This window comes from Poeciliopsis prolifica, unplaced genomic scaffold (assembly GCF_027474105.1).
Source record: "Poeciliopsis prolifica strain line A6 unplaced genomic scaffold, Auburn_PproV2 SCAFFOLD007, whole genome shotgun sequence".
In the NCBI taxonomy this organism is placed as follows: Eukaryota; Metazoa; Chordata; class Actinopteri; order Cyprinodontiformes; family Poeciliidae; genus Poeciliopsis; species Poeciliopsis prolifica.
In genome coordinates this window covers 12,724,423-12,736,875 of record NW_026562382.1, presented here as the reverse complement: position 1 = coordinate 12,736,875, position 12,453 = coordinate 12,724,423, and the positions used below count along the sequence as shown (strand labels likewise).

The following is a 12,453-nucleotide window of genomic DNA, read 5'->3' as shown; positions in this document are numbered from 1 at the left end:
GATTCCAGCCACTGGCCACTTGCTCTGTGCATCTTTGCAATTGTTCATAATGAGATACAAGACAAACGGCCAAAATCACCAAAATTTTCTCCAGCTGAGATTTTCGCACCCAATTTTTGCTGTGCACTGCACATCAGCTGGCTGAACGAAGACGACCACACTTTCATTTGCTTACACGTATGAAAGATGTGTCTGGTTCAAAAAACAAGGATCATGGACTGGAAACCAAAGAATGTCCACCATCACTTTTATTAATTTAACACTCTTTGCACATATTGTTCCCTTATCTTCATTTCCTTTCATCTAAAGTTTACATATTTACATTTCATGTCTGTACAACGTGAGAACTTAAAGATGAAGTCAAATTCCTGGTCTCTGCTCACAATCACTAACAAAACTGACTCTGATTACTAAGAAAGCAGAAGTTATGACAAATTAATGAACTAAAATAAGCTTTTTATGCTTGTGCAAGTCCAAAATGCAAAATCAAAAGTTATACATAGTATTACTTTACCAAAAATAAACACATTATGGTGTCAGTAGAAGTTTGAGTATTTGCTGTTTTTATGTTCTAGATAAAAGCAATTTAATTCTGCAAAGCATTTTTTTGCAGTTACCATAAGAATCTCATAATTGTCCAAGCCAACTTACAATGCATACTACTTGATTTTGAAGTATTTGTGTCATTCTGAAAATGTGTTAATAACAAAATAATAACCATAAAAACACCTTTTGCAGTTTCACCTTTGTGGTGTAAAAGAACTCAGATTGTAGCACTAATATCTTCTATTTTTGTCACATCATAAATGTGCACTGAAATCTTTCACGCATGGAAAACATTGTCTGTTTTTTTTCACAATTTAAAGCCTTAACAACACTTTCCGTGGATGTCATTTTCCTCTAAAGAAGAAAGCTTGATTTGAATAGTGTAGGTGGCATCTTCACTTCAGCGAGCGCCATGATATTGTGTGATGGATTTTGGCATGTAGACTTGATTTTTCACTTGCCAGGAAACTGTTCTTCGAGAGCTCTCTGTAAGAGGAGCTGCTTCTGCCTGTATACCCTGAACTGAGTGCTGATGCTCATTTAAAGTTTTTTTTTTTTGTTTTTTTTACTGAGTCTGATGCAAACTTTGCTTTACAAGCATGGACACGTATAAATTCTGCACAATTTACAGAGTGCATCAATGATCTTTTTTTTCATTGTTGCCTTACTCGTCACTTGAAACTGCTCCATCTTTCCAAAAGCACTTTGTTGCTGAACAGCTGAGAATGCATCATTACTTTTTATCGTCGTGTAATACTAAATGTTACAAGTAGCAATATGACGTGCAAAAAGAGGTTGCAAATAGTTGTTTTTTCTTGTACCCAAAAGCCACCATTTCTCAATCTTTTAAGTGCAGCTTTGGGCTCTACTATTAAGTCTGTTTACTTCTGCTGGGAGCAAAATGCAGGGTTCTCGAATCCTGAATAAAATTCCACGCAAATTGTAAATTCAGACACAGTCTAAAGTTCTGAGAGGCTCAGAGAAAAATGAGTGATAACAGCCAAATAGCAATAAGAAAATCAAGCTTCAGACATCTGTTTATGATTGTGAAGATTTATTTTTATGCCATTTTTTTGTCTTTAAATGGCATGTAAGAAAATATTTAGCAACTACGGTGGAACTTTTGTGTTTTTCAGGGTTAGTTGTGGACTTGCACAATATATTGCGTCACATTATCAATGTGCATGATCTCAATCGCTAAGGAATGCTTGGTCAGAATAATGGCAACGTTGATCCAGGTAGAAACCTTAATGCGTTCCATGAAAATAATGAATCTGACCATTAGAATGGATTCTTGTCCCGGTTGAGAACTAGTGGAAATAGTTTACAACCTGATACTCCAACCTGATAAGCTCACAGAAGGAAGAAAAGTAGAAAACAGGGTGAAGAGTTTCAAAAAAGTACTCACTATAACCATTCCAACTATCAACATCTATATCTCAATTATTTAATTTCCTTAGATCATGCAGCACGAGTTACTGTATTTTTTTCTAATTTTCAAGACAGTGTGACACGCAACATTAAGCTCCAGCATGTGTTGTGTACTGCCAGTTGGCTAGCTGACAATTTTCTACACCCTTTCCTTACTTACATGAAAGAGAAATTTGGCTGTTTGCAAATATGTACGGTCACAAAAAGGATAGATAGTCACTCTCCTACTAACTTTAGTACCTATCTATTTTATATTTCAGACTCTATCCCATTGCACTATGCAATCAGTCTGTGATGCCAATTAGCCTTTAATTAGATTTCACAAGACGAATTTCAAGAGGAATCTGTTCCATCTTTGGATCCGATGTCAATTCATTCTGGAGAGATAGAAATTTTTAAAGACCAAAAATCTCAAATCAAGCCTTCTATATGATCAGCTGTGGGTCGACAACGTTCCCTCTGAGAATTTAAGTCTCAGCTCCGACTCAAACCTGATTGGCTCCTTTAGATGCTTCACCTGTCCAAAAACCATCAGGGGTCTTAAGTTGTACCAGCGAAGCAGTTTTATATGGTGATGATACGGCACAGGCACGGAGGAGGGGGTGTTCTGCCAGTGTGAGAAATGCCACCTGCTGCACGCCTCAGCTGCCCACCCTCTCAGACCACCACGCCCTCGTCGGCCCGCTGTGACAACCAGCTTCACTGAAAGCCTGGAAGTGCTCAGCTTTATATCCAAAATGAAGCAGTCAACATTTCTGCCTCTGCTCTGTCATTTCTCCGTGACTTCTCTGTTCCTATGCTGAACACGGACAAAAACCCAGCAACCAAGAGGTGGGGGTGGGGGGTCGCTGAAGACAAAGGAGGGACCTTGCATCTTTGAATTTTATTTTGTCTCCAGTAAAAGAACTTGAGAACAGACCCGTAATCCTGATTTATACCTCATTAAATCACATCCAACAAATTCAAGGATGCCAGCGATTCATAAAAGCCTGATTAGTGGCTATAGCTCGAACATCTGCTCACATCAGTGTCTAAATGAGATGAGGGCAGCCCCACTTTTCCCTTTCTTTATTTAAATAGACAACTATTGCTGGGCCAGTGTGAGATTTTGCTCAGAAAGCTGACTTTGTACACCTACATGCATACACCTATCACACTCTGACCAAGAAAAAGATTTTCATCCAACCATTAAATGGAGATAAAATATTTTATTCCACAGGCTCTGCCCCAAACTGCTATTTACAATGAAGCTGCTATGAAACATGTTTAAATTAATAATAACTTTATGTGTTACTTTTATCAAACTTTCCCATTGTTTCTTTGTATCCTATGTACTGCACTTTAGGATACTACTGAGTTGTAAAGTTGCTTGAAACCAGAATTTTCAAACACAGTATAAAAAAAAACTGCATGACTTTTGTTTTTCCACATGGTCTAAAATTAAACCAAGCTAAACTTTTAGAGCACTTAGAATTACCAAACAGAATTCGAGTTTCTGAATTCAACAATAAGAAGAGATGTATTAAAATTTTCTTAAAATTTGGAAGTTTGCAGACATTATCCTTGTATTTGGAAGAAGTTTGTCGAGACTTTTCCCAATTCCTTCTGAATTGGCAAAAAGGGGTAACTGAGACAGGTTTGTAGGTCGCCTTGCTCACACTCACCTTTTTAACTCTTCTCCATGAATTTTCTATGTGATTAAGACTGGACTTTGTAAGGGCCACTAAAAAACACTGACTTTGTTGTCCTGAGGCCATTTTCTAACTAATTAGGTGGTTAAAAAAAAAAAAAAAGAAAAGAAAAAAAAGGCCTTTTTCTAGTTAAGCTTTAACTTCCTGGCTGATGTCTTTATATGTTGCTTCAATATTTCAACATAACGTTATTTCCTCATGATGCCATCCATTTTGTAAAATGTACAAGTCCCACTTAAACCAAAAAACACTCAAATAGCATTATACTGGCACGCACATATTTCACCATTCAGACAATGCTCAGTCTGGCAACCTGACTGAGAGCAGTCAGGTTGTCAGACTTGTCAGGCAATATGGCAAATCAATACGGTAAATTTCATCCCATGTCTCCAAAAATGAACACCTTAATCTCTCTATCTGGCTTTTATGTTCCTTTTGGAATAATGACTTCCTCATTCCTGAGCAGTCTTTCAGCCCAACCACTTGCTTCTCTGTGGATAATGACTCTTTTTATTAGCTTCAGCCAGTTAAAACTGATAAAACCTTTTTCTTTTCACATGTAACTTTCACAACTTTCTTTTGCTTTTCACATATTTCACAGGAAAACACTCATCTCTGAGACACAGAATCTATTCCATTTCCTGAAAGTGTAATGGCTGGACCCATAGAGGAAACACACTTAGTTCATCCATGTTTCTCTTCCTTAAGACTTGGATGATGTTTTCATTTTTCTATCATGTCACACAAGGAAACTGAGTGTTTGAGGTGTTTAACTCAAATGTTGTACATTAATGTGTCAGAATAAAGTCACGATATCATCAACAGGGCATTTCCCAAATTCTTAGAAGGCTTTCAGACTTAGTTTATGTAAATTTGTTAATCTGAGGATGGTAGCAAAATGGTTTTAATAAATTATCTCTCTTATTAATTTATCATTTAGCAAAACAGAAATTATTTTGATGATTCTAATAAACCTAAAATTAAGAAAATTTAAATTTTATTTAATGTCAGACAGGGAGAAAATAAAGTTGACACGTTTTCGCACTGAGAGATGCCTGGTTTCAACGTCAGCTCTTCTTTCAGTAAGCTGACGAGCAGTGTGCGGGAACAGGTGGGGGAGGGGCAGCACTGCATTACTTAATGCAACACGCAGCCAAAGGAGACTCTGGCCACTCCGGCACCTTCTTTTACGTCTCAATAAAAGTACATTAAATTGTAGGAAGAGTGAGACAGAACATTTTTATTTTCTAGCCCATAGCAAACCTTGACACAAGTAACTGGTCCATGTGCAGCCAAAATTAACATTTCTCTTTTCTTCTCCTCAAACAGCTGACCTCCACAAGCCAATAAGAATAAATCATCAAGGACAGATTTTCACGCAGGCTGTTTGAGGGAAAATGGCTGAAGTAGCTCTGCTCCAGGAGGCTTTATGACACTCATCCCTAATCAATGAATGGTTTACTTTGTGTCCATGACAGGCTGTATCCACATTAATATAACCACTCAGAGATTAAATAAAAAGACCCACAGCTCGTGCGGCTGAAGCTGTCAGTCATCATGTGATTTCCCCTGAGGTGGAAACTTTCTGCTTTCAATCGTTGTATGTTTCTTTAGCTTAGTCACAGGCTAAGTCATCATCTCAGAGAGATCCTCCTCATCCCAGCCACACCTTCCACACCTCCTCATCACCGCATGCTGCTGTCCACAGTTGCTTTAAATCCTGCTTTTAATGACTGTAATGCTATAGTGACGAATTAGTCATGCAACAGGTTGTACAGCAAGAAGAAGCAACAAAAAAAAAAAAGCTTAGTGAGAAGTGGGTCTCTACAGATGCTGGAGTGAAACACGTGGAAGGGTCGGATAAAAATATTAGAGAGCTTCCAACTCTCAGGGAGTTTAGACAACGATCTCACAGATCTGATAGGCACACTATGAATTTACCATTCTTTCACTTCTGAGCCTTGCTCCTGCCTTTAGCTATATGTGCTCTGACGCACTAGAAAGCCAGTTTTCACTTCAGGAGAGCGGAGGATAAATTTTATTTTTTAAACTTACAGGAAAAAGTAAATAATTGCTGTACAAATTGTGTAGCACATGAAAGAGGCAGATTTTAAATGCAGCACTAAAACTAAATGCTTCGAGCTCATTCGTGACTAATTTATTTTTATGTGTACACTTACGAAGCGCTACCCTGTTTCCTATGACTTCAATGTTAAACATATTGAAGAGCTCCTTAAGCCTGCCGTCTCCAAGCATCTTCAAGCATCCCAGATCTTCCTCCTGCAGCCAGGTGAGCGCAAATGTGTATCAAAACCGGAGCCCAAACCAGGAGCGCTTCTCCCCCCTCCTCCCACCGGGATCAACCGGGGAGTATCATTGAATTCAAAGTGGATTAACTGATGACTATCGTGTTTCACTGTTTAGACTCAGAGTGCAGTCTTTGACAGCCCAAACACACAGATGTGGACGAGGGGCAAGCGCCGAGGTGCAATGCAGATGTTTACTCCCAGAAAATAAAGGGGTGTCGGGGTGCAATATATATATATTTTTTAAATGAACACATAAAAGAAATCATTATTCTCATTCCGCCTCAACTCAAGAGTCAGCAATCAGTCTGAAGTTTATCACTTGCCATATGTAAGCTTATAAAGGATGCATCAGATAAGTAATCACAAACATTTTAGCTCAGGCCAGCAGCCATTCTGATCACTGAACAACTGCATCTAGCTGAATATTGATAACTGACTATTGATCAAGCTCACAGCTGGAGCCTTTTATCCATAAGCCGTATATCATGCAGGTCACACCCGGATCAATTTAAGGCTATTCAAAAAACAGTTTCTTCTTCCTCTGATTTGCTCCTTGAGAAAACTGCAATTAAGTAAACATGAAGAAAATACAAAAAAATATTTATATATTACAGCAAACAAACTTTACTTTACTTTTTTCTAATAATAAAGGTATTCGATAAATAATTTTAAAAAATGTTTCATACCTCTAAAATTATCACAACAATCTTGTATATTTTTCCTGTTACTTAATGAGTTCTGCTGGAACATTTATTTACACAAATGGTGTATTTTAAAACTACACTTGTAGATTAACGCAATCTGACAATAACATACAACATGTTTTAATTGTGCTTTTTATATGAAGTAATTTCTGTGTTGTTAGATTAATTAATAACATTAATAAAATAGTGCCAAAATCATTAAAATGCTCAAGGAATTTAAAGCTAAAAGTTTTTATAATGTTGCAACTGTTTTGTATCAAATTACTCTATTTTCTCTTAAATGTAAGTCTGAGAAGTTATTGTTTAAATGTTAAAAAATATTTTGTGATTTATAATACTTGGCTGGTTTCTCAGAATTGATTTGAAAGCACCAAATTGCAAAACATTTTATTAATAAATCAGATGTGAAATCCTCCTGATGTCACACCCCAAAACCACATTTTAGAAAAAGGCCCGTTTCCTCACATGATCAGTAAATGTTACCACAAACACATCGTCTCCTCAACCAGTCTCATTTAGGGTTGCCTCTCTTTTTTTAACAACAATTTTACAATTTTTCTTATGTTATACTTAATTTGTTTTGTAATGTAAATACACCTTTTTTCACGTGGTAAATATTAAATGTCAAAACAAAACAACCCAGCAGTAAAAACAGCAAACAGCAGCTCATACTACAGCAAGCATAAATTTAAAAAAATCAGGGAGCAAACAGGATTTGAGATTCCTCATCCCTCCAAATATGTTCATGACATGTGCGGTAGGTTGAAAGTTACAATATTTTTACATTTATTTAAATACAGGATTTGTCAAAAACAAGCTTAAGAACAACATAAATTTAGAATTCTAAAAAATTTTAACTTAAAAAGAAAACCTGCATACATCACATTAACCGAGTCCTCACCTGCAATGTATAAATATGAATTTCGGTCCCTAAATAGCGCAATTAAATGTCATTTTTGAAGTTCATCTTATTCTTCATACATAAGTATATACATAGATGTACTTAATGTCAAAAGTAAAAAAAAATACTGAAGGGCAAATGTATTTTAGTTGGAATGGTCTGAAGGTCAAAAAGATCAAATGTTTTCCATACAACTGATAACCAGTTATTATTATAAATTTTATACAGAAACAGATGGGATTGTGTCACTGAATCCATGTTGTCCTGGATTTGATTTATTGTGTATTTCTGTATAACTGGGCATGAACTAGACCTGTTTTTTTTCTTGTAAAAACAAACAGATGACCTTGATACGACAACAATTTAAACTATTTAAATTAAATTGAACAAATAAAAATATGTCAGGAGCATGCTGCTTAAAAATAAAATGTGCACCCACACTACATTTTAAATGAATTTATAGGAAGAAGCAGATTTGCATCATACTATTGATGTATTCAAAATAGCAGTATCTATATACAATTTAGTAGGTGACTACAGAAAGTTATTTTAAATGCAACTCAAGCTTTGTTTTTCTGCAATTTGAGTTAAACTAAAACATTCTTAGTGATTCCAAGAAAGTATCCTTTAAGTACACTAATGTGTAAAAATACTTAAAGTAAACTGACAATCTAAAGTTTTACTTTAGATTAAAAAAAATAGGTTCAATCAGACATCATTTTCTATTATTTAAGCACAGTTAAAATGCAATTACTTGTTCCAAAGTTACACACTGCACACAAACTAATCTGAAAATATAATTGCAGAAAAGTAATGATCAGTCTGGTTTCCGCTTTCACGTGCAAAACTAAATACACGTTAAGTTGTGCTTTTTTTACAATTAAACCTAAAGCTGATCACATGTTAGAAAATTAGACAATTTAAACAACGTTCGGCACATATCCTTCACGTTTTGTGATCACACTTAATGCAACTGTATTAAAATATATTTCAAAATTTGCAACATTAATTACGCGTTTTTTCAGAGCTCTGTTGTTAAAAGCACATCCACAAATTCAGAGGGTGATTTAGAACCTTTCGCATGATGTGTGTTTTTTCAGTATTGCATTTGATTTCATTAAAAGTTGTGAACGCTCCAGTTCATCCAGTTGACTCTGTGTTTTCAAAATGAACACCTGTACGCATCACCCGCTGCCCCGCTCATGGACCTCGCAGACATGGCGAAGCTTTCGCTCTAAGGCCCCCTTTATTTCCCTTCTTGCGGGGAAACACGCTCCGCGCGTCCGGCAGCTGCACATACACACCGCCGATTGGACACATGCGGCCAGTCACATGCACTGTATGGACAGTTTGCTGCGTGCTGGCGTCCGCCTATAGCCGTGCAGGCAGCAGCAGAGCACAGGGCCATCATCATGGCAGCCATTATAGGAGGTGCTCCTCCAAGCTTTTCCACGGCCTACGTGCACATTAACTCAGGGGAGTGGCGCAGGCTTTGACACCATGTTTGCGCCTCGCAGATCGAGCCGTAAAGCGGGGAAACTGCACGCTTTCCTCGACTGTAGTGCAATCTAAACGTAAATAACGCTCTATGAAGGGGCTGCGGGGCGAAGAAAATGGGCTCTAATACAGGAACGTGTGGCTTTGCACTAAAAAAGGGGGAGGACTCACATGAAGTAGGGGTCACGTGTTCTTGCACAAAGGGGGTTGAATATTTACCTTTTATGTCACGCAATGTACTTTTTTCCCCTTAAAGATAAACAATTATGATTGCATGGATTTAATTTGGCTACGTAAAAACGGCGCCACGCACCTACAGATTGTGTTTTCTAAACATTTTTTTTTTAAAAAAACTTTAAGGTTTTATATGCTTTTGAGGCCACAAATGCAGCAAGTCCATAGATTACATAGTATCCAGAAAAGAAGGTCGAGTGACTGCAACTCATTGTACGAATAGAGTTCCAGCACATAATGAAACTTAATCTCATCGCCTACATACATAGAAATGCATATTCAAGTTGGATCACATCACATGAAGCAGAATAAACCCAATCAGGACCCAAAACGTGCCATGTTTGCAGGCGTGTGTGAGTGTTTGCCTGTGGGATATGGTCCTCGCTTGCAGATCACGCAACATGGCAGCAGCCACGGCTCTTGTTCTGCGGATGTTGGGACTAAACTGTGTATTTTTTTTTTTTGTCGCTTTTCTTTCTTTTGTTTGTTTGGCCACACGCACAATTAGGAGCTTTCATCGCCAAGCAACAACAACAGCAGCAACTACAGCAACAACAGGCTGGCAGAAATCTCACGAGAAAAACAGGGAAATGTGCCTTACTATATTTCACAGCGGAAGCCTACAGGTCACACACGCAGGCACACACACACACACACACACGCACACACACATTCACTCACTCACTCACTCACTCACTCAGACATGGGGTAAGAGCACAGTATAGGTGTGTGGGTGTGAGTGTGAGTGTAAGCGCCTACCGTAGCTTTTTGGGAACAGAGTAGTCTACCTCTATCAGCTTTCCGTACAATTCAACTTTACCTGCAGGGGCGAGAATGGACAGTGTAAGTCATGTGTCTGCAACAATGCACGCCAACACTTCATCAAGTAGGTGCGTCCCCATTCATATTTTCAAAGAAAGTACTCGGGGCGCATCGTGGCGCACACATTAGCGTTATTCCAACCACGTTGGAAGGGCATTTTGTGCGCCATAACGAAGCTTAATGAGCTTATATAGTAGTAGTGTATGCGTGGGGTTGGTGGGGAGGTGAGGGGAACGGGCAGCCATGCTTTCCACTCCCACAAGCATTGCACTGAGGGGGGATATACGTTTCTCCTGTAAAGAATACAACACCAAGCAGATGTTAGGTAGGTGCTTCCACTGTGATTGTTGTTGTTTCTTATTTTTATTTTTTTGGGGGGGAGGGTTACTATCACGCGCAAACAGAAGGAGCGAGTGGCCTGGCGCAGCACGGAATTAGCGCCTCACCTCGTCCTCCTCCTCCTCCTCCTCCCCCCACCTCCCTCTCTCTCCACCCCCCTCCTCCAGCACTCAGCTACCTGTTTATGAGCCCTTTTTCCTCTGGACCCCCGTGACCCACCTCCAAGACACCTCGTAAAAACATAGCCGGACACCAGGGGAACAGGGATCCGACAAGTTTTCCGCGCTGGCGCCGCGCTGCGCTCCTCAATAAAATCAGGACGAAAAATAAGTGAAAAATAATTATGCCTACCCGAACCCAGTCAGTCAGTCAGTCAGAGACCATCCCATATACATTCCAGCGGCTGATCGCGAAGAAAGAAAAAAAAGAAGAAAAAAAAAGGAAAAAGAAAGTAGCGCCATGCACTATAGGAATCTCCTTAAAATAAAAGGAGGAATTAAAAGGTGATTCTTGCGCGTGGAAATGTGCGTTAAGACCGCGCGTGTTTTCCTCTCAGAAAAAAAAGAGATGTGTATCTTTCGAGTGTGTCCTGCGTGGGATCGATCATTTTATCCAATATCTCCAACTCTAATCACAAACACCTTCCCGTGCAAAACACGGATTTGTTGTTGCTTTGTCTCATTTGCGTAAAGAAACCAAAATAATAAATATCGCACGTTTTCACTTTGAACCTCCTGGAGTGCGATTTCCCCTGTCAGCAAGCGAGCAGCATCACTCAGCGCAAATATCAAAATCCACACACTTACCAGAGAGAGTCTCTATAGCCTTTATGGCCGAGTTCTGGTCGGGGAAGTCCACGAAAGCATAGCCGGATTTCAGCAGGACCTGCTCGGGCGCTGGCAGCTCCCTCTCCCCGAAGAGCTGCTCCAAGTCCTCGACTGTGACCGAAGGACTTAAATTCCCAACATATAGTTTGTTCATGATCTGAAGAGCTGGGGAAGGGGGGGAAATCTCGAAAGGCTTTGCCAGATATCAAGAGTGAGACGATATTGAGAGCAGGAGAAAACAATTTTTGACAAATTAAATAAAAAAAATAAAAATAAAAAAAAGAAACAAAATGTAATTTGGGGGTGGGGGGGGGGGGGGGAGAATCGTCCTCCAGGATAATAGGGAGCTAAATGAGCGACCCCCCAGTTACCGACCAACTCCAGCCCTGGTCAAACTCTTTCAACAGGGACTGTTGGGGGGGGTGGCGAGGTGAGGCAGAAAAAAAAAAAAAAAAAGAAGAAGAAAAAAAAGTGCCGTTACGACGCTATTACTCCGGAGCCAACAAGCGCCGCCTCTAAACAAAATCTCCCTTAAAAATCACAAGAAAAAATGTTTGGAGGTGCATGTGCCGCTCGTCCGGCGCGCAGAGGGGCATGGTGATGACTGTGCTGTGTTCTGCGAAAGGGATGGGCTTAAAGGAGGCAGAGGGGGGTTATTTCATCAAATCATAATAAGGGCCTCCAGGTTGTATGGGAGTAAGGGGCTTGGCTTGGTTTGGAGCGAGAAGAGAAGGGAAGTGCAGGGCCGTTTCCAGAAAGTCTTGAAAGGGCGGCTATACGGGGGGGTGGGGGGGACGACTAATAATTTGAAGGTTTTACAGCAAATTCAGACAAGATGAACCTGACACAAACTTTATCTGGTTTATGGTGGCATTTATCTTTTTTATGTTTAAGTTGTTCATCTTTATTTCTTTACATTTTATAATGTAAGTGGATGTTTTCAAGTGTGCGTGTTCCAATAATTAGCTTCTTTTATTTATTAATTGATTTTTTTTAACATTAGTACATGCTGTTTAAAGTCCATGCAACTTGTACAGTCTGTCACTTTAAAATACTGAAACTGAGTTCAGTATTTTTTTCTTTTCAATAAATGCGTAGTCCTGATTTCATTTGAAGGCCCCCCAAAAAAGGGGGAGGGGTCAATGGAGGACA

At 39.1% G+C, this 12,453-nt stretch overlaps 1 protein-coding gene across 1 annotated transcript in view; it reads right to left on the bottom strand.

Moving 5' to 3' along the window:
* Positions 1 to 11,951, bottom strand: part of igf2bp2a (insulin-like growth factor 2 mRNA binding protein 2a) — a 61,999-nt gene extending 50,048 nt beyond the window's left edge. Inside the window, exons 1-2 of the mRNA XM_055031482.1 lie at positions 11,281 to 11,951; positions 10,073 to 10,133 (exon numbers count right to left, since the gene is read on the bottom strand). Of these exons, the coding sequence (XP_054887457.1) occupies positions 10,073 to 10,133; positions 11,281 to 11,455 (236 nt within the window). The 5' untranslated portion in view covers positions 11,456 to 11,951. The remainder of the gene's footprint in view (positions 1 to 10,072; positions 10,134 to 11,280) is intronic.
* Positions 11,952 to 12,453: the final 502 nt, after the last annotated feature.